General features: G+C 51.1%; 1 protein-coding gene across 1 annotated transcript in view; it reads left to right on the top strand.

Moving 5' to 3' along the window:
- The first annotated feature begins 6,361 nt into the window (after positions 1-6,361).
- Positions 6,362-23,717, top strand: part of LOC136620067 (riboflavin-binding protein-like) — a 29,270-nt gene continuing 11,914 nt past the window's right edge. Inside the window, exons 1-5 of the mRNA XM_066594795.1 lie at positions 6,362-6,530; positions 7,656-7,807; positions 10,962-11,061; positions 13,085-13,213; positions 13,491-13,599. Coding sequence (XP_066450892.1) covers positions 7,669-7,807; positions 10,962-11,061; positions 13,085-13,213; positions 13,491-13,599 — 477 coding nt within the window. The 5' untranslated portion in view covers positions 6,362-6,530; positions 7,656-7,668. The remainder of the gene's footprint in view (positions 6,531-7,655; positions 7,808-10,961; positions 11,062-13,084; positions 13,214-13,490; positions 13,600-23,717) is intronic.

Genomic DNA, 23,717 nt, shown 5'->3' with positions numbered 1-23,717 from the left:
GGTCACATTGTATCTGTCATTTTTATAGGGGGCACATTGTATCCATCACTATCATGGGGGGCACACTGTATCCGTCACTATTATGGGGACACATGGCATCCCTCACTATTATGGGGGGCACAGTGTATCTGTCACTATTTTGGAGGGCACATTGTATCCATCACTATCATGGGGGGCACACTGTATCTGTCACTATTATGGGGACACATGGCATCCCTCACTATTATGGGGGGAACATTTTACCCGTCACTATTTTGGTGGGCACATTGTATCCATCACTATTATGGGGGGGCATATTGCATCCCTCACTATTATGGGGGACACATTGTATCCATCACTATTATGGGGGGCACATTGTATCAGTCTGTATTATGGGGGTTGCATTGTATCCATCACTATTATGGGGGGCACATTGTATCGGTCACTATTATGGGGGACACATTGTATCAATCACTATTATGGGGGCACATTGTATCCGTCACTATTATGGGGGGCACATTGTATCGGTCACTATTATGGGGGACACATTGTATCAGTCTGTATTATGGCGGTCACATTGTATCCATCACTATTATGGGGGACACATTGTATCAGTCTGTATTATGGCGGTCACATTGTATCCGTCACTATTATGGGGTGAATATTGTATCCAACACTATTATGGGGGTACATTGCATACATCACTATTATGGGGGGCACATTGTATCAGTCACTATTATGGGGAGCACATTGTATCCATCACTATTATGGGGGGCACATTGTATCGGTCACTATTATGGGGGACACATTGTATCAATCACTATTATGGGGGCACATTGTATCCGTCACTATTATGGGGGGCACATTGTATCGGTCACTATTATGGGGGACACATTGTATCAGTCTGTATTATGGCGGTCACATTGTATCCATCACTATTATGGGGGACACATTGTATCAGTCTGTATTATGGCGGTCACATTGTATCCGTCACTATTATGGGGTGAATATTGTATCCAACACTATTATGGGGGTACATTGCATACATCACTATTATGGGGGGCACATTGTATCAGTCACTATTATGGGGAGCACATTGTATCCATCACTATTATGGGGGGCACATTGTATCCATCACTATTATGGGGGACACATTGTATCCATCACTATTATGGGGGAGACATTGTATCCATCACTATTATGGGGGGCATATTGTATCCATCACTATTATGGGGGACACATTGAATCCATCACTATTATGCGGGGCACATTGTATCCATCACTATTATGGGGGGCACATTGTATCCGTCACTATTATGGGGGACACATTGTATCAATCACTATTATGGGGGCACATTGAATCCGTCACTATTATGGGGGACACATTGTATCAATCACTATTATGGGGGCACATTGTATCCGTCACTATTATGGGGGGCACATTGTATCCGTCACTATTATGGGGGACACATTGTATCAATCACTATTATGGGGGCACATTGTATCCGTCACTATTATGGGGGGCACATTGTATCGGTCACTATTATGGGGGACACATTGTATCAGTCTGTATTATGGCGGTCACATTGTATCCATCACTATTTTGGGGGGCACATTGTATCCATCACTATTATGGGGGGCACATTGTATCCATCACTATTATGGGGTGAATATTGTATCCAACACTATTATGGGGGTACATTGCATACATCACTATTATGGGGGGCACATTGTATCAGTCACTATTATGGGGAGCACATTGTATCCATCACTATTATGGGGGGCACATTGTATCCATCACTATTATGGGGGAGACATTGTATCCATCACTATTATGGGGGGCATATTGTATCCATCACTATTATGGGGGACACATTGTATCCATCACTATTATGCGGGGCACATTGTATTCATCACTTTTATGGGGGACACATTGTATCCATCACTATTATGGAGGGCACATTGTATCCGTCACTATTATGGGGGGCACATTGTATCCATCACTATTATGGGTGGCACATTGTATCCGTAACTATTATGGGGGGCACATTGTATCCGTCACTATTATGGGGGGCACATTATATCGGTCACTATTATGGAGGGCACATTGTATCCATCACTATTATGGGGGGCACATTGTATTCATCACTTTTATGGGGGGCACATTGTATCCATCACTATTATGGCGGTAACATTGTATCCCTCACTATTATGGGGGCACATTGTATCCATCACTATTATGGGGCGGTCACATTGTATCGGTCACTATTATGGGGGTCACATTGTATCTGTCATTTTTATAGGGGGCACATTGTATCCATCACTATTATGGGGGTCACATTGTATCCATCACTATTATGGGGGGAACATTTGTATCCGTCACTATTATGGGGGGAACATTTTATCCATCACTATTATGGGTGGCACATTGTATCGGTCACTATTATGGGGGGAACATTGTATCCGATACTATTATGGGGGGCACATTGTATCCGACACTATTATGGGGGGCACAGTGTATCTGTCACTATTATGGGGGGCATATTATATCCGTCACTATTTTGGAGGGCACATTGCATTGGTCACTATTATGGGGGGCACATTGTATCCGTCACTATTATGGGGGGAACATTTTACCCGTCACTATTATGGGGGGCACATTGTATCGGTCACTATTATGGGGGACACATTGTATCAGTCTGTATTATGGGGGTCACATTGTATCCATCACTATTATGGGGGACACATTGTATCCATCACTATTATGGGCGGCACATTGTATCCATCACTATTATCGGGGGCACATTGTATCCATCACTATTATGGGGGGCACATTGTATCGGTCACTATTATGGGGGACACATTGTATCAGTCTGTATTATGGGGGTCACATTGTATCCATCACTATTATGGGGGGCACATTGTATCCATCACTATTATGGGGGGCACATTGTATCCATCACTATTATGGGGTGAATATTGTATCCAACACTATTATGGGGGTACATTGCATGCATCACTATTATGGGGGGCACATTGTATCAGTCACTATTATGGGGGCACATTGTATCGGTCACTATTATGGGGAGCACATTGTATCCATCACTATTATGGGGGGCACATTGTATCCGTCACTATTATGGGTGGCACATTGTATCCATCACTATTATGGGGGGCACATTGTATCCATCACTATTATGGGGGGCACATTGTATCCATCACTATTATGGGGGACACATTGTATCCGTCACTATTATGGAGGGCACATTGTATCCATCACTATTATGGGGGGCACATTGTATCAGTCACTATTATGGGGGGCACATTGTATCAGTCACTATTATGGGGGGCACATTTTACCCGTCACTATTATGGGGGGCACATTGTATCCGTGACTATTATGGGGGGCACATTGTATCGGTCACTATTATGGGGGGCACATTGTATCCATCACTATTATGGGGGGCACATTGTATCCGTCACTATTATGGAGGGCACATTGTATCCATCACTATTATGGGGGGCACACTGTATCTGTCACTTTTATGGGGGACACATTGTATCCATCACTATTATGGGTGGCACATTGTATCAGTCACTATTATGGGGGGCACATTGTATCAGTCACTATTATGGGGGGCACATTTTACCCGTCACTATTATGGGGGGCACATTGTATCGGTCACTATTATGGGGGGCACATTGTATCTATCACTATTATGGGGGGCACATTGTATCCATCACTATTATGGGTGGCACACTGTATCAGTCACTATTATGGGGGTACATTGTATTGGTCACTATTATGGAGGGCACATTGTATCTATCACTATTATGGGGGGCACATTGTATCCGATACTATTATGGGTGGCACACTGTATCAGTCACTATTATGGGGGTACATTGTATCAGTCACTATTATGGGGGGCACATTGTATCTATCACTATTATGGGGGACACATTTTATCAGTCACTATTATGGCGGTAACATTGTATCCCTCACTATTACTGGGGGCACACTGTCGGTCAGTATTATGGGGGGCACATTGTGTCGGTTAGTTTTACGGGGGGCACACTGTGTCGGTCAGTATTACGGGGGGCACATTGTATCGGTCAGTATTATAGGGGGCACATTGTATCGGTCACTATTATGGGGGGCACATTGTATCGGTCACTATTACGGGGGGCACATTGTATCGGTCAGTATTATAGGGGGCACATTGTATCGGTCACTATTATGGGGGGCACATTGTATCCATCACTATTATGGGTGGCACATTGTATCCATCACTATTATGGGGGGCACATTGTATCGGTCACTATTATGGGGGGCACATTGTATCAGTCACTATTATGGGGGACACATTGTATCCATCACTATTATGGAGGGCATATTGTATCCAACACTATTATGGGGGGCACATTGTATCCATCACTATTATGGGGGGCACATTGTATCCGACAGTATTATGGGGGGAACATTGTATCAGTCACTATTATGGAGGGCACATTGCATCCATCACTATTATGGAGGGCACATTGCATCCATCACTATTATGGGGGACACATTGTATCCATCACTATTATGGAGGGCACATTGTATCCGACAGTATTATGGAGGGCACATTGTATCCGACAGTATTATGGGGGGAACATTGTATCAGTCACTATTATGGGGGGCACATTGTATCCATCACTATTATGGAGGGCACATTGTATCCGACAGTATTATGGGGGGAACATTGTATCCGATACTATTATGGGGGACACATTGTATCAGTCACTATTATGGGGGGCACATTGTATCGGTCACTATTATGAGGGGCACATTGTATTGGTCACTATTATGGAGGGCACATTGTATCCGTCACTATTATGGGGGGCACATTGTATCCGACACTATTATGGGGTGCACATTGTATCCATCACTATTATGGGGGTACATTGTATCTATCACTATTATGGGGGGCACATTATATCAGTCACTATTATGGGGGGCACATTGTATCAGTCACTATTATGGGGTGCACATTTTATCCATCACTATTATGGGGTGCACATTGTATCTATCACTATTATGGGGGGCACATTATATCAGTCACTATTATGGGGGGCACATTGTATCGGTCACTATTATGGGGGGCACATTGTATTGGTCACTATTATGGAGGGCACATTGTATCTATCACTATTATGGGGTGCACATTGTATCCATCACTATTATGGGGTGCACATTGTATCCATCACTATTATGGGGGACACATTGTATCCGTCACTATTATGGGGGGCACATTGTATCGGTCACTATTATGGGGGGCACATTGTATCCATCACTATTATGGGGGGCACATTGTATTGGTCACTATTATGGAGGGCACATTGTATCTATCACTATTATGGGGGGCACATTGTATCCATCACTATTATGGGGTGCACATTGTATCCATCACTATTATGGGGGACACATTGTATCCATCACTATTATGGGGGGCACATTTTATCAGTCACTATTATGGCGGTAACATTGTATCCCTCACTATTACTGGGGGCACACTGTCGGTCAGTATTACGGGGGGCACATTGTATCGGTTAGTTTTACGGGGGGCACATTGTACCCATCACTATTACGGGGGCACACTGTGTCGGTCAGTATTATGGGGGCACACTGTGTCGGTCAGTATTACGAGGGGCACACTGTGTCGGTCAGTATTACGGGGGGCACATTGTATCGGTCAGTATTATAGGGGGCACATTGTATCAGTCAGTATTATGGGGCGCACATTGTTTCGGTCACTATTATGGGGGGCACATTGTATCGGTCAGTATTACGGGGGGCACATTGTGTCGGTCAGTATTACGAGGGGCACACTGTCGGTCACTATTATGGCGGCACATTGTATTGGTCAGTATTACGGGGGCACATTGTACCCATCACTATTACGGGGGGCACACTGTGTCGGTCAGTATTATGGGGGGCACATTGTATCGGTCAGTATAATGGGGGGCACATTGTATGGGTCAGTATTACGGGGGGCACATTGTATCGGTTAGTTTTACGGGGGGCACATTGTACCCATCACTATTACGGGGGCACACTGTGTCGGTCAGTATTACGGGGGCACACTGTGTCGGTCAGTATTATGGGGGGCACATTGTATCGGTCAGTATAACGGGGGGCACATTGTATCGGTCAGTATAACGGGGGGCACATTGTATGGGTCAGTATTACGGGGGCACGCTCTGTTATTGGGGGTGCTGTCGATGGCACAGCTCAGCTGATGCAGAATCTAATTTTGGTAATTAATGGTATTGAGGTTCTGCAGCAGCTGTGGTGTACGGAGTAATGTAGCATTCGTATCAACCAGTGCTCGGATAGCGCCTGGCGTGATCTTTGGTCCTGGGGGCAGGGTGGGATAGGTCAGAGTCCCCCACCACGGCGGTCCGCATCTTGTGTAATGTGACCCGTGACTCAATGTGTGAAGAAGGAAAGCAAACAGATAGGAAGCATATAAATAGTGCGGACCGCCGCGGATCCGAGAGTCCAAGGCAAGGTAAGAGGGGCCACAACTCCGGGGGACAGGTAGAGTGGGCTTGTCATAGGGGGGGCTGGGGTCCGACGGAGGGAATGACTCCCCCACATGGCGACAGACGGGCGTGGGGAAGCTGCTTGTAATACACGTTCCTAGATGCCTTTTTACGGAGGCCGCCGGCGCCGTACAGACGTCATGTGACCATGTCCACAATCAGCTGGCGGAGGCTGAAACAGACGGGCGGCCATGGAAGTCACAGCCCAAAACAGGACGAAATGACAGCAGTGATCTCCCTGTGGGGATTGTCGCGCGTTACTGCTGCGTGTAGGAAGCGCCGGACGCATCTTCCGTAATATGGTGGAGTTAGTTACAATAAGGACGCTCCGCGGCGGTCAGTAATTGCGCCTCATGTGCTGATCGCAAGTATTCTGCGGGCTACAACCATCGCTAGTTGCGCCACCGGCGAGGAAGGAGCGTCTGGCCACATGTAAATATCTATTGGTGTCCGTGGGGGGCGGCGCGCTCACACCGCACTGTTCGCTTCGCTCTGGGATTCCATCAGGGGGTTGGGACCCAAAAATAGCGGAACAGAAGCGAGCGGCACCAATTATTGCTGAGTCTTTATGTGAGGATGTGTCCTACGGAGGGGTCAGGCATACTCGATGAGCGGGGGTCTGCCGCTTGGGACCAGCCAATCAGGTTCCTCCACAACACACAGGGGCACGCGTTGGCAGCACGGACCCCTCTGTAGCAGCTGCACATCCCATCCCTGTCCGTAGCAGCGCCGGCCGCCATTCAGCGGTTGGAGTTAACTGCTTCCACTTTGTACCCCTGTGTGTTGGGGGGCTGACCGCTGGCGCCAAATCAGCTGAGGGGCCGCGGTCCCGAGAGGTGGATCCCAGGCGATCAGCTATGGGTGATCCATCATCAATAGTATTTCCCTGGAAAGCCCCTTTAACTAGTTAACATTTAAATGGACGGAGCAGTAGAGCCGAGGAGCGATGACATCATCACAGTGACATAAGCAGAAGACGCTCAGCTGTCAGTGTAGAACGCCCCGGCACACCGCGTGTCCTGCAACTAGTGCGTAATACGCCGATAATATCTTCCTGCACCGTCTACAAGTAACCATGTTCTTCCCTGCAGACACAGGACAAACATGAAGACCCCCATCATCCTCGTGACCCTCAGCTTCATTTCAGCTGTTTCTTGTCACCACAAATGTCTGCAAGGAAGGCATCACAAAGTGGCCCCGGGGCCCGAGCTCCATATGCAGGAGTGCACCCTTTACTCTGAATGTAAGTGCAAACACAATTTACTGCCACAGTGTGCAAATAATCCCGCCATACTGTGCTGAAGTAATACCGCCATAGTATACTGCTCAAGTACTACCAGCGTCACGGACTCAACCCCCCCCCCCACCCCTTGGTCAAAAACACTCTGCGCCCCACAGGAGCCTGTCATCATCCTGCAGTATCATCTCAGCAGATATAACATAGTATCATGGTATGTGAAACCGAACCCCTCCCCCCTCCCCGCCCATCCAGTCCCGCCTGCTCCACCCCCCTCCTTCATCCAGCGTAGCTCCAGAGGAAGGAGCCCCCTCCCCCCATGAGGTAGAAGACAATTTTCCTTTATTGACTCCAATCTGGTAATCGGAATAATCCCCGAATCGCCGACCCTCCTGAGTAACATTGTAACACTCAAGACGGACGGAAAGAACCTCTTATATCGTATCACCAGCACCGCGTCCTCAGGAGAGAGTCCATAGTCTCACTGCTCTTACAGTAAAGAACCCCTTCTGTGTTGTAGAAACCTTCTATCCTCTAGATGTAGAGAGCGCCCCCTTGTTACAGTCCTGGGTATAACAGATGATAGGAGAGATCTCTGTACTGACCCCTGATATATCTATACATAGTTATTAGAGCGCCCCCTTGTTACAGTCCTGGGTATAATAAATGGTGCATGAGATCTCTGTACTGACCCCTGATATATCTATACATAGTTATTAGAGCGCCCCCTTGTTACAGTCCTGAGTATAATAGATGATGGGAGAGGTCTCTGTACTGACCTCTGATATATCTATACATAGTTATTAGAGTGCCCCCTTGTTACAGTCCTGGGTATAATAGATGATGGAGAGATCTCTGTAGTGACCCCTGATATATTATACATAGTTATTAGAGCACCCCCTTGTTACAGTCCTGAGTATATAGATGATGGGAGAGATCTCTGTACTGACCCCTGATATATTATACATAGTTATTAGAGCGCCCCCTTGTTACAGTCCTGCGTATAATAGATGATGGAGAGATCTCTGTACTGACCCCTGATATATCTATACATAGTTATTAGAGCGCCCCCTTGTTACAGTCCTGGGTATAATAGATGATGGGAGAGATCTCTGTACTGACCCCTGATATATTATACATAGTTATGAGAGCGCCTCCTTGTTACAGTCCTGGGTATAATAGATGATGGGAGAGATCTCTGTACTGATCCCTGATATATCTATACATAGTTATTAGAGCGCCCCCTTGTTACAGTCCTGGGTATAATAGATGATGGGAGAGATCACTGTACTGACCCCTGATATATCTATACATAGTTATTAGAGCGCCCCCTTGTTACAGTCCTGGGTATAATAGATGATGGAGAGATCTCTGTACTGACCCCTGATATATCTATACATAGTTATTAGAGCGCCCCCTTGTTACAGTCCTGCATATAATAGATGATGGAAGAGATCTCTGTACTGACCCCTGATATATCTATACATAGTTATTAGAGTGCCCCCTTGTTACAGTCCTGGGTATAATAGATGATGGGAGAGATCTCTGTACTGACCCCTGATATATTATACATAGTTATTAGAGCGCCCCCTTGTTACAGTGCTGGGTATAATAGATGATGGGAGAGATCTCTGTACTGAGCCCTGATATATCTATACATAGTTATTAGAGTGCCCCCTTGTTACAGTCCTGGGTATAATAGATGATGGGAGAGATCTCTGTACTGACCCCTGATATATTATACATAGTTATTAGAGCGCCCCCTTGTTACAGTCCTTGGTATAATAGATGATGGGTGAGATCTCTGTACTGACCCCTGATATATCTATACATAGTTATTAGAGCGCCCCCTTGTTACAGTGCTGGGTATAATAGATGATGGGAGAGATCTCTGTACTGAGCCCTGATATATCTATACATAGTTATTAGAGCACCCCCTTGTTACAGTCCTGGGTATAATAGATGATGGGAGAGATCTCTGTACTGAGCCCTGATATATCTATACATAGTTATTAGAGCACCCCCTTGTTACAGTCCTGGGTATAATAGATGGTGCATGAGATCTCTGTACTGACCCCTGATATAATATACATAGTTATTAGAGCGCCCCCTTGTTACAGTCCTGGGTATAATAGATGATGGGAGAGATCTCTGTACTGACCCCTGATATATTATACATAGTTATTAGAGCGCCCCCTTGTTACAGTCCTGGGTATAATAGATGATGGGAGAGATCTCTGTGCTGACCCCTGATATATCTATACATAGTTATTAGAGCGCCACCTTGTTACAGTCCTGGGTATAATAGATGATGGCAGAGATCTCTGTGCTGACCCCTGATATATCTATACATAGTTATTAGAGCGCCACCTTGTTACAGTCCTGGGTATAATAGATGATGGCAGAGATCTCTGTGCTACCCCTGATATATCTATACATAGTTATTAGAGCGCCACCTTGTTACAGTCCTGGGTATAATAGATGATGGCAGAGATCTCTGTGCTGTCCCCTGATATACGTATTCATAGTTATTAGAGCGCCCCCTTGTTACAGTCCTGGGTATAATAGATGACGGAGAGATCTCTGTACTGACCCCTGATATATTATACATAGTTATTAGTGCGCCCCCTTGCTGCAGTCCTGGGTATAAATAGATTATAATAGAGATCTCTGTACTGACCCCTGTACATAAGGAAACGGACATAGACTGCAAGGATGGAGCCTTTAAGGCTAAGAAGGGGCTGCAACCTCCAGTCTGGGGGTAAATTTGAATAAAAAGGGGCATTACCTTTAAGGGTATAAAGTGAGTAGAGTGGGGGGGGGGGGGCAGACGCATTCTGCAGAGGGACATCAGTACATGCAGTCTGAGGAGAATCTAACGCTCCTCTATGTGAATACAGATTGTATTCCTCGGTTCCTCTGCAGTATCTATGACTTCATGAAAATTTCCATGCGAACGACAAACAGCGGCACCAAACTATCTGGTACCGGAAGCCGGGTATATCAACTAGTGTGTGTGTATATATATATATATATATGTATATATATATATATATATATATATATATATATACACTTCTTCTAGGGGAAGGATGTTACTGAAAATGAGTGTTTATGCCACCATACTGTGCCACAGTCCAATATCTTCTCTGTCTCTCAGCTTCCTGCTGTCACGCTAACATAACTGAGCAGCTTGCGTTGTCTCCGCTCACTCAGGTGGACAATTATTACTGGAACCGATGTGGCAACCTCAGCAAGACGTAAGTGACCATCAAATGGAGATCTATGGTGTCCAGCCTGCGGTGCCCCTGCTGGTCACTATAAATATCTTATCAGCCATTCTGGCAGCAGTGACTCTTTTGTGCAAAACACACAATATGAAGGACCTGAGTGATTCGAAATCTGCTGCCTAGTGGTGGCTGTATATATCTGTATGTAGTGAGCTCCCCCTAGTGGTGGCTGTATATATCTGTATGTAGTGAGTTCCCCCTAGTGGTGGCTGTATATATCTGTATGTAGTGAGCTCCCCCTAGTGGCGGCTGTATATATCTGTATGTAGTGAGCTCCCCCTAGTGGCGGCTGTATATATCTGTATATAGTGAGCTTCCCCTAGTGGTGGCTCTATATATCTGTATGTAGGGAGCTCCCACTAGTGGTGGCTGTATATATCTGTATGTAGTGAGCTCCCCCTAGTGGTGGCGATATATATCTGTATGCAGTGAGCTCCCCCTAGTGGTGGCTGTATATATCTGTATGTAGTGAGATCCCACTAGTGGCGGCTGTATATATCTGTATGTAGTGAGCTCCCCCTAGTGTTGGCTGTATATATCTGTATGCAGTGAGCTCCCCCTAGTGGTGGCTGTATATATCTGTATGCAGTGAGCTCCCCCTAGTGGTGGCTGTATATATCTGTATGTAGTGAGCTCCCCCTAGTGGTGGCGGTATATATCTGTATGCAGTGAGCTCCCCCTAGTGGTGGCTGTATATATCTGTATGTAGTGAGCTCCCCCTAGAGGTGGCTGTATATATCTGTATGTAGTGAGCTCTCCCTAGTGATGGCTGTACATATATTTGTATGTAGTGAGCTCCCACTAGTGGTGGATATATATATTTGTATGTAGTGAGCTCCCCCTAGTGGTGGCTGTATATATCTGTATGCAGTGAGCTCCCCCTAGTGGTGACTGTATATATCTGTATGTAGTGAGCTCCCCCTAGTGGTGGCTGTATACATCTGTATGTAGGTAGCTCCCCCTAGTGGTGGCTGTGTATAACTGTATGTAGTGAGCTCCCCCTAGTGGTGGCTGTATATATCTGTATGTAGTGAGCTCCCCCTAGTGGCGGCTGTATATATATGTATGTAGTGAGCTCCCACTAGTGGTGGATGTATATATCTGTATGTAGTGAGCTCCCCCTAGTGGCGGCTGTATATTAATGTATGTAGTGAGCTCCTCCTAGTGGTGGCTGTATATATCTGTATGTAGTGAGTTCCCCCTAGTGGTGGCTGTATATAACTGTATGTAGGGAGCTCCCCCTAGTGGTGGCTGTATATATCTGTATGTTGGGAGCTCCCCCTAGTGGTGGCTGTATATATATCTGTATGTAGTGAGCTCCCCCTACTAGTGGCTGTATATATCAGTATGTAGTGAGCTCCTCCTAGTGGTGGCTGTATATATCTGTATGTTGGGAGCTCCCCCTAGTGGTGGCTGTATATATCTGTATGTAGAGAGCTCCCCCCAGTGGTGGCTGTATATATCAGTATGTAGTGAGCTCCTCCTAGTGGTGTCTGTATATATCTGTATGTTCGGAGCTCCCCCTAGTGGTGGCTGTATATATATCTGTATGTAGTGAGCTCCCCCTACTAGTGGCTGTATATATCAGTATGTAGTGAGCTCCTCCTAGTGGTGTCTGTATATATCTGTATGTAGTGAGTTCCCCCTAGTGGTGGCTGTATATAACTGTATGTAGGGAGCTCCCCCTAGTGGTGGCTGTATATATCTGTATGTTGGGAGCTCCCCCTAGTGGTGGCTGTATATATCTGTATGTAGTGAGCTCCCCCTAGTGGCGGCTGTATATATATGTATGTAGGGATCTCCCATAGTGGTGGCTGTATATACCTGTATGTAGTGAGCTGCCTCTAGTAGTGTATATATATGTTTTCATACAGAGAGCTCCCTTTCCCCACTGACAGCAAGCAGAGGAATTTAATATGCTGATTGTGTGGTTGTTATATGATGCGGCTGGACGCCGGCCCTTTAAGAATAACTTTCGGATTCCTCGTTTCAGGTGTGAGGATTACACAAAGAGAATGGAGTGTTTCTACCAGTGCTCCCCGCTCGCCGCTCACTGGGCTCACCCCAACATCTCTGTTGCCCTCCAGAGTGTGCCCCTGTGCCAGTCCTTCTGTGATGGTTGGTAAGTGTGGTCTTCATGTACTCCACAAGGAAGCCCCCACTAGGACCCTCCATGTTCTGGTGCCAGTATATGGGGAATGCCTTGCTGGCTGTGACTGCTGGGGGCACAATCCTCATGTAGGGGGGTGGGCATCTACTGAATATATGAGTGTATCGTGCATCTCCCGCGCTATATGTGTGTGATCTGCAGAATTGGGACAGAGGTGAGGATCCGGACCCCCCGCGGGTCATCGCTGAGTCTTTGCATTGATCTGTGATGTCATCTCTGTCGCCATCAGGTTTGAGGCGTGCCGCTCGGATCTGGTGTGCGCACGTAACTTTATCACTGACTGGATTATAGATGAGGATGGCAACCACTGCAGGAACGACTGTATCCCATACGACCAGGTAACGCAAGGGGCACTCCGAGGCGTCCAGGTAACTGCCGATGACATCACACCGCAGATGATGACATCACTGTGTAAGCTGCTGTATATAGAGAGCTCCACGTGAGCCCCAACTGACATCACAGGGTACCATCTATGACGACATAACTGCAGATCATTTCCTGTGATGTCACAACTTTACACATAGCTCCGCCCATTATTATTTTAAGGCCGTGTTCACACACTCGGGATTTGCAATAAGCAGATTCCACGAGTATTTTGGAGCTCAGGTTGACATTTGGATTGTGTCGTGGATCCATAGAACATGTGACATTTGCTGGTTTGCAACACCTCTACGGCGGTCAGTTGGCAGCATTCTCACATGATCAGGTACTTGTGTGGTGCCCCCAACAGTCATCAAGACACGAGGCCCCCTGAGGAGCTTGCTGGGTAGAGATGGCACTTGTCGTGGTGGCTCCACCAGACATCCCCCCCCCCCCTACCCCCGGAAGGACGCACGCAGCCTCGGCCCGAGTACTGCTAGGCCTCTTCCAGGCAATGTTGGGACAGCAGTTACCTGCATGCGTGTGGTGGACATGAAGTTGTCACGCGTGACGCCACCGTTCCTTCACACCGTAGATTAGCCGGCGGATGAATAAGGAGAGTCCAACACACTGAATACCTCAACCAGTGGGAACGGGCAGCGGCTGCAGAAGATGCAGCACAATGCAATTAACTCATGCAGGAAAGATAAGCTGCTAGCGCCAGGGCAGGGAGGAGAACGCAGGAGGAGACCCGGCAGTCCCAGTCATCTGCAGCGCTCCGCTCCTGGGCAGGGAGGAAAACGCAGGAGGAGACCCGGCCGGCAGTCCCAGTCATCTGCAGCACTCCGCTCCTGGGCAGGGAGGAAAACGCAGGAGGAGACCCGGCCGGCAGTCCCAGTCATCTGCAGCACTCCGCTCCTGGGCAGGGAGGAAAACGCAGGAGGAGACCCGGCCGGCAGTCCCAGTCATCTGCAGCGCTCCGCTCCTGGGCAGGGAGGAAAACGCAGGAGGAGACCCGGACGGCAGTCCCAGTCATCTGCAGCGCTCCGCTCCTGGGCAGGGAGGAAAACGCAGGAGGAGACCCGGACGGCAGTCCCAGTCATCTGCAGCGCTCCGCTCCTGGGCAGGGAGGAAAACGCAGGAGGAGACCCGGACGGCAGTCCCAGTCATCTGCAGCACTCCGCTCCTGGGCAGGGAGGAGAACGCAGGAGGAGACTCGGCCGGCAGTCCCAGTCATCTGCAGCGCTCCGCTCCTGGGCAGGGAGGAGAACGCAGGAGGAGACCCGGCCTGCAGTCCCAGTCATATGCAGCGCTCCGCTCCTGGGCAGGGAGGAGAACGCAGGAGGAGACCCGGCAGTCCCAGTCATCTGCAGCGCTCCGCTCCTGGGCAGGGAGGAGAACGCAGGAGGAGACCCGGCCGGCAGTCCCAGTCATCTGCAGCGCTCCGCTCCTGGGTAGGGAGGAGAATGCAGGAGGAGACCCGGCCGGCAGTCCCAGTCATCTGCAGCGCTCCACTCCTGGGCAAGGAGGAGAACGCAGGAGGAGACCCGGCCGGCAGTCCCAGTCATCTGCAGCGCTCCGCTCCTGGGCAGGTAGGAGAACGCAGGAGGAGACCCGGCCGGCAGTCCCAGTCATCTGCAGCGCTCCGCTCCTGGGCAGGGAGGAGAACGCAGGAGGAGACCCGGCCGGCAGTCCCAGTCATCTGCAGCGCTCCACTCCTGGGTAGGGAGGAGAACGCAGGAGGAAACCCGGCCGGCAGTCCCAGTCATCTGCAGCGCTCCACTCCTGGGCAAGGAGGAGAACGCAGGAGGAGACCCGGCCGGCAGTCCCAGTCATCTGCAGCGCTCCGCTCCTGGGCAGGTAGGAGAACGCAGGAGGAGACCCGGCCGGCAGTCCCAGTCATCTGCAGCGCTCCGCTCCTGGGCAGGGAGGAGAACGCAGGAGGAGACCCGACCGGCAGTCCCAGTCATCTGCAGCGCTCCGCTCCTGGGCAGGGAGGAGAACGCAGGAGGAGACCCGGCCGGCAGTCCCAGTCATCTGCAGCGCTCCGCTCCTGGGCAGGGAGGAGAACGCAGGAGGAGACCCGGCCGGCAGTCCCAGTCATCTGCAGCGCTTCGCTCCTGGGCAGGGAGGAGAACGCAGGAGGAGACCCGGCCGGCAGTCCCAGTCATCTGCAGCGCTCCGCTCCTGGGCAGGGAGGAGAACGCAGGAGGAGACCCGGCCGGCAGTCCCAGTCATCTGCAGCGCTCCGCTCCTGGGCAGGGAGGAGAACGCAGGAGGAGACCCGGCCGGCAGTCCCAGTCATCTGCAGCGCTCCACTCCTGGGCAGGGAGGAGAACGCAGGAGGAGACCCGGCCGGCAGTCCCAGTCATCTGCAGCGCTCCGCTCCTGGGCAAGGAGGAGAACGCAGGAGGAGACCCGGCCGGCAGTCCCAGTCATCTGCAGCGCTCCACTCCTGGGCAAGGAGGAGAACGCAGGAGGAGACCCGGCCGGCAGTCCCAGTCATCTGCAGCGCTCCGCTCCTGGGCAGGTAGGAGAACGCAGGAGGAGACCCGGCCGGCAGTCCCAGTCATCTGCAGCGCTCCGCTCCTGGGCAGGGAGGAGAACGCAGGAGGAGACCCGACCGGCAGTCCCAGTCATCTGCAGCGCTCCGCTCCTGGGCAGGGAGGAGAACGCAGGAGGAGACCCGGCCGGCAGTCCCAGTCATCTGCAGCGCTCCGCTCCTGGGCAGGGAGGAGAACGCAGGAGGAGACCCGGCCGGCAGTCCCAGTCATCTGCAGCGCTTCGCTCCTGGGCAGGGAGGAGAACGCAGGAGGAGACCCGGCCGGCAGTCCCAGTCATCTGCAGCGCTCCGCTCCTGGGCAGGGAGGAGAACGCAGGAGGAGACCCGGCCGGCAGTCCCAGTCATCTGCAGCGCTCCGCTCCTGGGCAGGGAGGAGAACGCAGGAGGAGACCCGGCCGGCAGTCCCAGTCATCTGCAGCGCTCCACTCCTGGGCAGGGAGGAGAACGCAGGAGGAGACCCGGCCGGCAGTCCCAGTCATCTGCAGCGCTCCGCTCCTGGGCAAGGAGGAGAACGCAGGAGGAGACCCGGCCGGCAGTCCCAGTCATCTGCAGCGCTCCACTCCTGGGCAAGGAGGAGAACGCAGGAGGAGACCCGGCCGGCAGTCCCAGTCATCTGCAGCGCTCCGCTCCTGGGCAGGTAGGAGAACGCAGGAGGAGACCCGGCCGGCAGTCCCAGTCATCTGCAGCGCTCCGCTCCTGGGCAGGGAGGAGAACGCAGGAGGAGACCCGACCGGCAGTCCCAGTCATCTGCAGCGCTCCGCTCCTGGGCAGGGAGGAGAACGCAGGAGGAGACCCGGCCGGCAGTCCCAGTCATCTGCAGCGCTCCGCTCCTGGGCAGGGAGGAGAACGCAGGAGGAGACCCGGCCGGCAGTCCCAGTCATCTGCAGCGCTTCGCTCCTGGGCAGGGAGGAGAACGCAGGAGGAGACCCGGCCGGCAGTCCCAGTCATCTGCAGCGCTCCGCTCCTGGGCAGGGAGGAGAACGCAGGAGGAGACCCGGCCGGCAGTCCCAGTCATCTGCAGCGCTCCGCTCCTGGGCAGGGAGGAGAACGCAGGAGGAGACCCGGCCGGCAGTCCCAGTCATCTGCAGCGCTCCACTCCTGGGCAGGGAGGAGAACGCAGGAGGAGACCCGGCCGGCAGTCCCAGTCATCTGCAGCGCTCCGCTCCTGGGCAAGGAGCACTCCGCCGACTCTCTGGTAGACAGCTCTGCACGGTGGACTTCACTCTCTGCTCAGAGGCGGCTCCTGGCATAGAGGACTCAGGGGCACCATCAGTGAGGGTACCCCCATGTGGTAACCACCTAGCTCTCCAGCACTCATATTTATAGGGTGCAGACATCATGTGACCAGACAGATATCGATACGTTCCCAGACATATCCCAGCCACATTCAGACATTAACCTCTTCCATGCTGCAGCTGTGCCATACACATAACAAGAGACTAGACAGTTTGCACAGCGCATCCACGCTGAAGACATGACAATTATGGAGGGGCCAGATATAGCTGTTTTGGGCCACTACACCTGATACATACGTGGCGTATAGACATGAGCGTGGGGGAGGGGGGAAGCAGGTCTTGGCGTGAGGAGGTTACCATCTTACCAGCCTGTCGTTACAGTGTAGCAGATCCCTCATCACCATGTCACTTGTGTCCCTCCCCTCGAGCAGGCGGGACGGTCCGTAGCGATACATCCTGCAGACTATTACACCGCTGCAAATCTGAGGATCTTAAAAGAACACAACAGAGGATACAAAGTAACTACATCTACCAGCCGGTAATAAAACATCCAGTATTACATAAGCAAGAAAAGAGAAGCGGTCCGACCCGTTTACACGCAAACTAACAAAAAAGCATAACGCATAATTCCACAGACTCTGTGTGCTGCAAAAAAACCACACAGTAGTTATATTTAAACACGCACCACATAGCTATATACCCCATATCCCTATACTCATATACCCCATACCCATATACCCCATACCCATATACCCCATATCCATATACCCCATATCCGCCATACCCATATCCCAATATACCCCTTACCCATATACCCCATATCCCTATACTCATATACCCCATACCCATATACCCCTATACCCCATATCCCTATACTCATATACCCCATACCCATATACCCCATATCCCTATACCCCATATCCGCCATACCCATATCCCAATATACCCCTTAGTATGATAGTGACATCCCCCAGCGGCCCCCAGTATAATAGTGACATCCCACAGCGGCCCCAGTATAATAGTGACATCCCACAGCGGCCCCAGTATAAGAGTGACATCCCACAGCGGCCCCAGTATAATAGTGACATCCCACAGCGGCCCCCAGTATAATAGTAACATCCCACGCGGCCCCAGTATAATAGTGACATCCCACAGCGGCCCCAGTATAATAGTGACATCCCACAGCGGCCCCCAGTATAATAGTGACATCCCACGCGGCCCCAGTATAATAGTGACATCCCACAGCGGCCCCCCGTATAATAGTGACATCCCACAGCGGCCCCCAGTATAATAGTGACATCCCACGCGGCCCCAGTATAATAGTGACATCCCACAGCGGCCCCCAGTATAATAGTGACATCCCACAGCGGCCCCCAGTATAATAGTGACATCCCACAGCGGCCCCCAGTATAATAGTGACATCCCACTGCGGCCCCCAGTATAATAGTGACATCCCACAGCGGCCCCAGTATAATAGTGACATCCCACAGTGGCCCCCAGCAGTAATAGTGATATCCCCCTGCGGCCCCCAGTATAATGGTGACACCCCACAGCGGCCCCCAGTATAATAGTGACATCCCACAGCGGCCCCCAGCAGTAATGGTGATATCCCCCTGCGGCCCCCAGTATAATGGTGACACCCCACAGCGGCCCCAGTATAATAGTGACATCCCACAGCGGCCCCCAGTATAATAGTGACATCCCACTGCGGCCCCCAGTATAATAGTGACATCCCACAGCGGCCCCAGTATAATAGTGACATCCCACAGCGGCCCCAGTATAATAGTGACATCCCACAGCGGCCCCCAGTATAATAGTGACATCCCACAGCGGCCATAGTATAATAGTGACATCCCACAGCGGCCCCAGTATAATAGTGACATCCCACAGCGGCCCCCAGTATAATAGTGACACCCCACAGCGGCCCCCAGTATAATAGTGACATCCCACAGCGGCCCCCAGTATAATAGTGACATCCCACAGCGGCCCCCAGTATAATAGTGACACCCCACAGCGGCCCTCAGTATAATAGTGACATCCCACAGCGGCCCCCAGTATAAGGGCGCCCACCCACTGGCGTTTGCGTTTTCCGCGGGAAAAAAACGCAGCCTTTTCGCCGCGTTTCCCGCGATTTTTCCGCGCGTTTTTCGCGGCGTTTTCGCGGCTTTTCCATTAATTTCCATTGACTTTCATGGGTGCATTAGGAGAAAAATGAGGACACATATGCAACTGACAGTTCCTATGTTAAAAACGCAAACGCAACGCAAAAAAAAAGCCAGTGGACAGGAACACATGTTATCTCTATGCCTGTGCAGGAAAAACGCAAAACGCAGGTAAAAAAACGCCAGTGGGTGCTCGCCCTAATAGTGACACCCCACAGCGGCCCCCAGTATAATAGTGACATCCCCCAGCGGCCCCCAGTATAATAGTGACATCCCCCAGCTGCCCCAAGTATAATAGTGACATCCCCCACGGCCCCCAGTATAATAGTGACATCCTACAGCGGCCCCCAGTATAATAGTGACATCCCACAGTGGCCCCCAGTATAATAGTGACATCCCACAGCGGCCCCCAGTATAATAGTGACATCCCCCAGCGGCCCCCAGTATAATAGTGACACCCTACAGCGGCCCCCAGTATAATAGTGACATCCCACAGCGACCCCAGTATAATAGTGACACCCCACAGCGGCTCCCAGTATAATAGTGACATCCCACAGCGGCTCCCAGTATAATAGTGACATCCCACAGCGGCCCCCAGTATAAGAGTGACATCCCACAGCGGCCCCCAGTATAATAGTGACATCCCACAGCGACCCCAGTATAATAGTGACATCCCACAGCGGCCCCCAGTATAATAGTGACATCCCACAGCGGCCCCCAGTATAATAGTGACATCCCACAGCGGCCCCCAGTATAATAGTGACATCCCACAGCGGCCCCCAGTATAATAGTGACATCCCACAGCGGCCCCCTGTATAATAGTGACATCCCCCAGCGGCCCTCAGTATAATAATGACATCCCACAGCGGCCCCGGTATAATAATGACATCCCACAGCGGCCCCCCAGTATAATAGTGACATCCCACAGAGACCTCCAGTATAATAGTGACATCCCACAGCGACCCCAGTATAATAGTGACACCCCACAGCGGCTCCCAGTATAATAGTGACATCCCACAGCGGCTCCCAGTATAATAGTGACATCCCACAGCGGCCCCCAGTATAAGAGTGACATCCCACAGCGGCCCCCAGTATAATAGTGACATCCCACAGCGACCCCAGTATAATAGTGACATCCCACAGCGGCCCCCAGTATAATAGTGACATCCCACAGCGGCCCCCAGTATAATAGTGACATCCCACAGCGGCCCCCAGTATAATAGTGACATCCCACAGCGGCCCCCAGTATAATAGTGACATCCCACAGCGGCCCTCAGTATAATAGTGACATCCCACAGCGGCCCCAGTATAATAGTGACATCCCACAGCGGCCCCCGTATAATAGTGACATCCCACAGCGGCTCCAGTATAATAGTGACATCCCCCAGCGGCCCTCAGTATAATAATGACATCCCACAGCGGCCCCCGGTATAATAGTGACATCCCACAGAGACCTCCAGTATAATAGTGACATCCCACAGCGACCCCAGTATAATAGTGACACCCCACAGCGGCTCCCAGTATAATAGTGACATCCCACAGCGGCTCCCAGTATAATAGTGACATCCCACAGCGGCCCCCAGTATAAGAGTGACATCCCACAGCGGCCCCCAGTATAATAGTGACATCCCACAGCGACCCCAGTATAATAGTGACATCCCACAGCGGCCCCCAGTATAATAGTGACATCCCACAGCGGCCCCCTGTATAATAGTGACATCCCCCAGCGGCCCTCAGTATAATAATGACATCCCACAGCGGCCCCGGTATAATAATGACATCCCACAGCGGCCCCCCAGTATAATAGTGACATCCCACAGAGACCTCCAGTATAATAGTGACATCCCACAGCGACCCCAGTATAATAGTGACACCCCACAGCGGCTCCCAGTATAATAGTGACATCCCACAGCGGCTCCCAGTATAATAGTGACATCCCACAGCGGCCCCCAGTATAAGAGTGACATCCCACAGCGGCCCCCAGTATAATAGTGACATCCCACAGCGACCCCAGTATAATAGTGACATCCCACAGCGGCCCCCAGTATAATAGTGACATCCCACAGCGGCCCCCAGTATAATAGTGACATCCCACAGCGGCCCCCAGTATAATAGTGACATCCCACAGCGGCCCCCAGTATAATAGTGACATCCCACAGCGGCCCTCAGTATAATAGTGACATCCCACAGCGGCCCCAGTATAATAGTGACATCCCACAGCGGCCCCCGTATAATAGTGACATCCCACAGCGGCTCCCAGTATAATAGTGACATCCCACAGCGGCCCCCAGTATAATAGTGACATCTCACAGCGGCCCCCGGTATAATAGTGACATCCCACAGAGACCTCCAGTATAATAGTGACATCCCACAGCGACCCCAGTATAATAGTGACACCCCACAGCGGCTCCCAGTATAATAGTGACATCCCACAGCGGCTCCCAGTATAATAGTGACATCCCACAGCGGCCCCCAGTATAAGAGTGACATCCCACAGCGGCCCCCAGTATAATAGTGACATCCCACAGCGACCCCAGTATAATAGTGACATCCCACAGCGGCCCCCAGTATAATAGTGACATCCCACAGCGGCCCCCAGTATAATAGTGACATCCCACAGCGGCCCCCAGTATAATAGTGACATCCCACAGCGGCCCCCAGTATAATAGTGACATCCCACAGCGGCCCTCAGTATAATAGTGACATCCCACAGCGGCCCCAGTATAATAGTGACATCCCACAGCGGCCCCCGTATAATAGTGACATCCCACAGCGGCCCCCGTATAATAGTGACATCCCACAGCGGCCCCCAGTATAATAGTGACATCCCACAGCGCCCCCTGTATAATAGTGACATCCCACAGCGCCCCCTGTATAATAGTGACATCCCACAGCGGCCCCCAGTATAATAGTGACATCCCACAGCGGACCCCAGTATAATAGTGACATCCCACAGCGGCCCCCAGTATAATAGTGACATCCCACAGCGGCCCCCAGTATAATAGTGACATCCCACAGCGGCCCCCAGTATAATAGTGACATCCCACAGCGGCCCCCAGTATAATAGTGACATCCCACAGCGGCCCCCAGTATAATAGTAACATCCCACAGCGGCCCCCAGTATAATAGTGACATCCCACAGCGGCCCCCAGTATAATAGTGGCATTCCACAGCGGCCCCCGGTATAATAGTGACATCCCACAGCGGCCCCCAGTATAATAGTGACATCCCACAGCGGCCCCCAGTATAATAGTGACATCCCACAGCGGCCCCAGTATAATAGTGACATCCCACAGCGGCCCCCGTATAATAGTGACATCCCACAGCGGCCCCCGTATAATAGTGACATCCCACAGCGGCCCCCCGTATAATAGTGACATCGCACAGCGGCCCCCATTATAATAGTGACATCCCACAGCGGCCCCCAGTATAATAGTGACATCCCACAGCGGCCCCCAGTATAATAGTGACATCCCACAGCGGCCCCCAGTATAATAGTGACATCCCACAGCGGCCCCCAGTATAATAGTGACATCCCCACTGCGGCCCCCAGTATAATAGTGACATCCCACAGCGGCCCCCAGTATAATAGTGACATCCCACAGCGGCCCCCAGTATAATAGTGACATCCCCACTGCGGCCCCCAGTATAATAGTGACATCCCACAGCGGCCCCAGTATAAGAGTGACATCCCACAGCGGCCCCCAGTATAATAGTGACATCCCACAGCGGCCCCCAGTATAATAGTGACATCCCACAGCGGCCCCCAGTATAATAGTGACATCCCACAGCGGCCCCAGTATAATAGTGACATCCCACAGCGGCCCCCAGTATAATAGTGACATCCCACAGCGCCCCCAGTATAATAGTGACATCCCACAGCGGCCCCCAGTATAATAGTGACATCCCCACAGCGGCCCCCAGTATAAGAGTGACATCCCACAGCGACCCCAGTATAATAGTGACATCCCACAGCGGCCCCCAGTATAATAGTGACATCCCACAGCGGCCCCCAGTATAATAGTGACATCCCACAGCGGCCCCCAGTATAATAGTGACATCCCACAGCGGCCCCCAGTATAATAGTGACATCCCACAGCGGCCCTCAGTATAATAGTGACATCCCACAGCGGCCC

Source organism: Eleutherodactylus coqui, chromosome 3 (genome assembly GCF_035609145.1).
Source record: "Eleutherodactylus coqui strain aEleCoq1 chromosome 3, aEleCoq1.hap1, whole genome shotgun sequence".
Classification (NCBI taxonomy): domain Eukaryota; kingdom Metazoa; phylum Chordata; class Amphibia; order Anura; family Eleutherodactylidae; genus Eleutherodactylus; species Eleutherodactylus coqui.
Note: the sequence above shows the minus strand (reverse complement) of the source record. Positions and strands in the feature narration are given on the sequence as shown.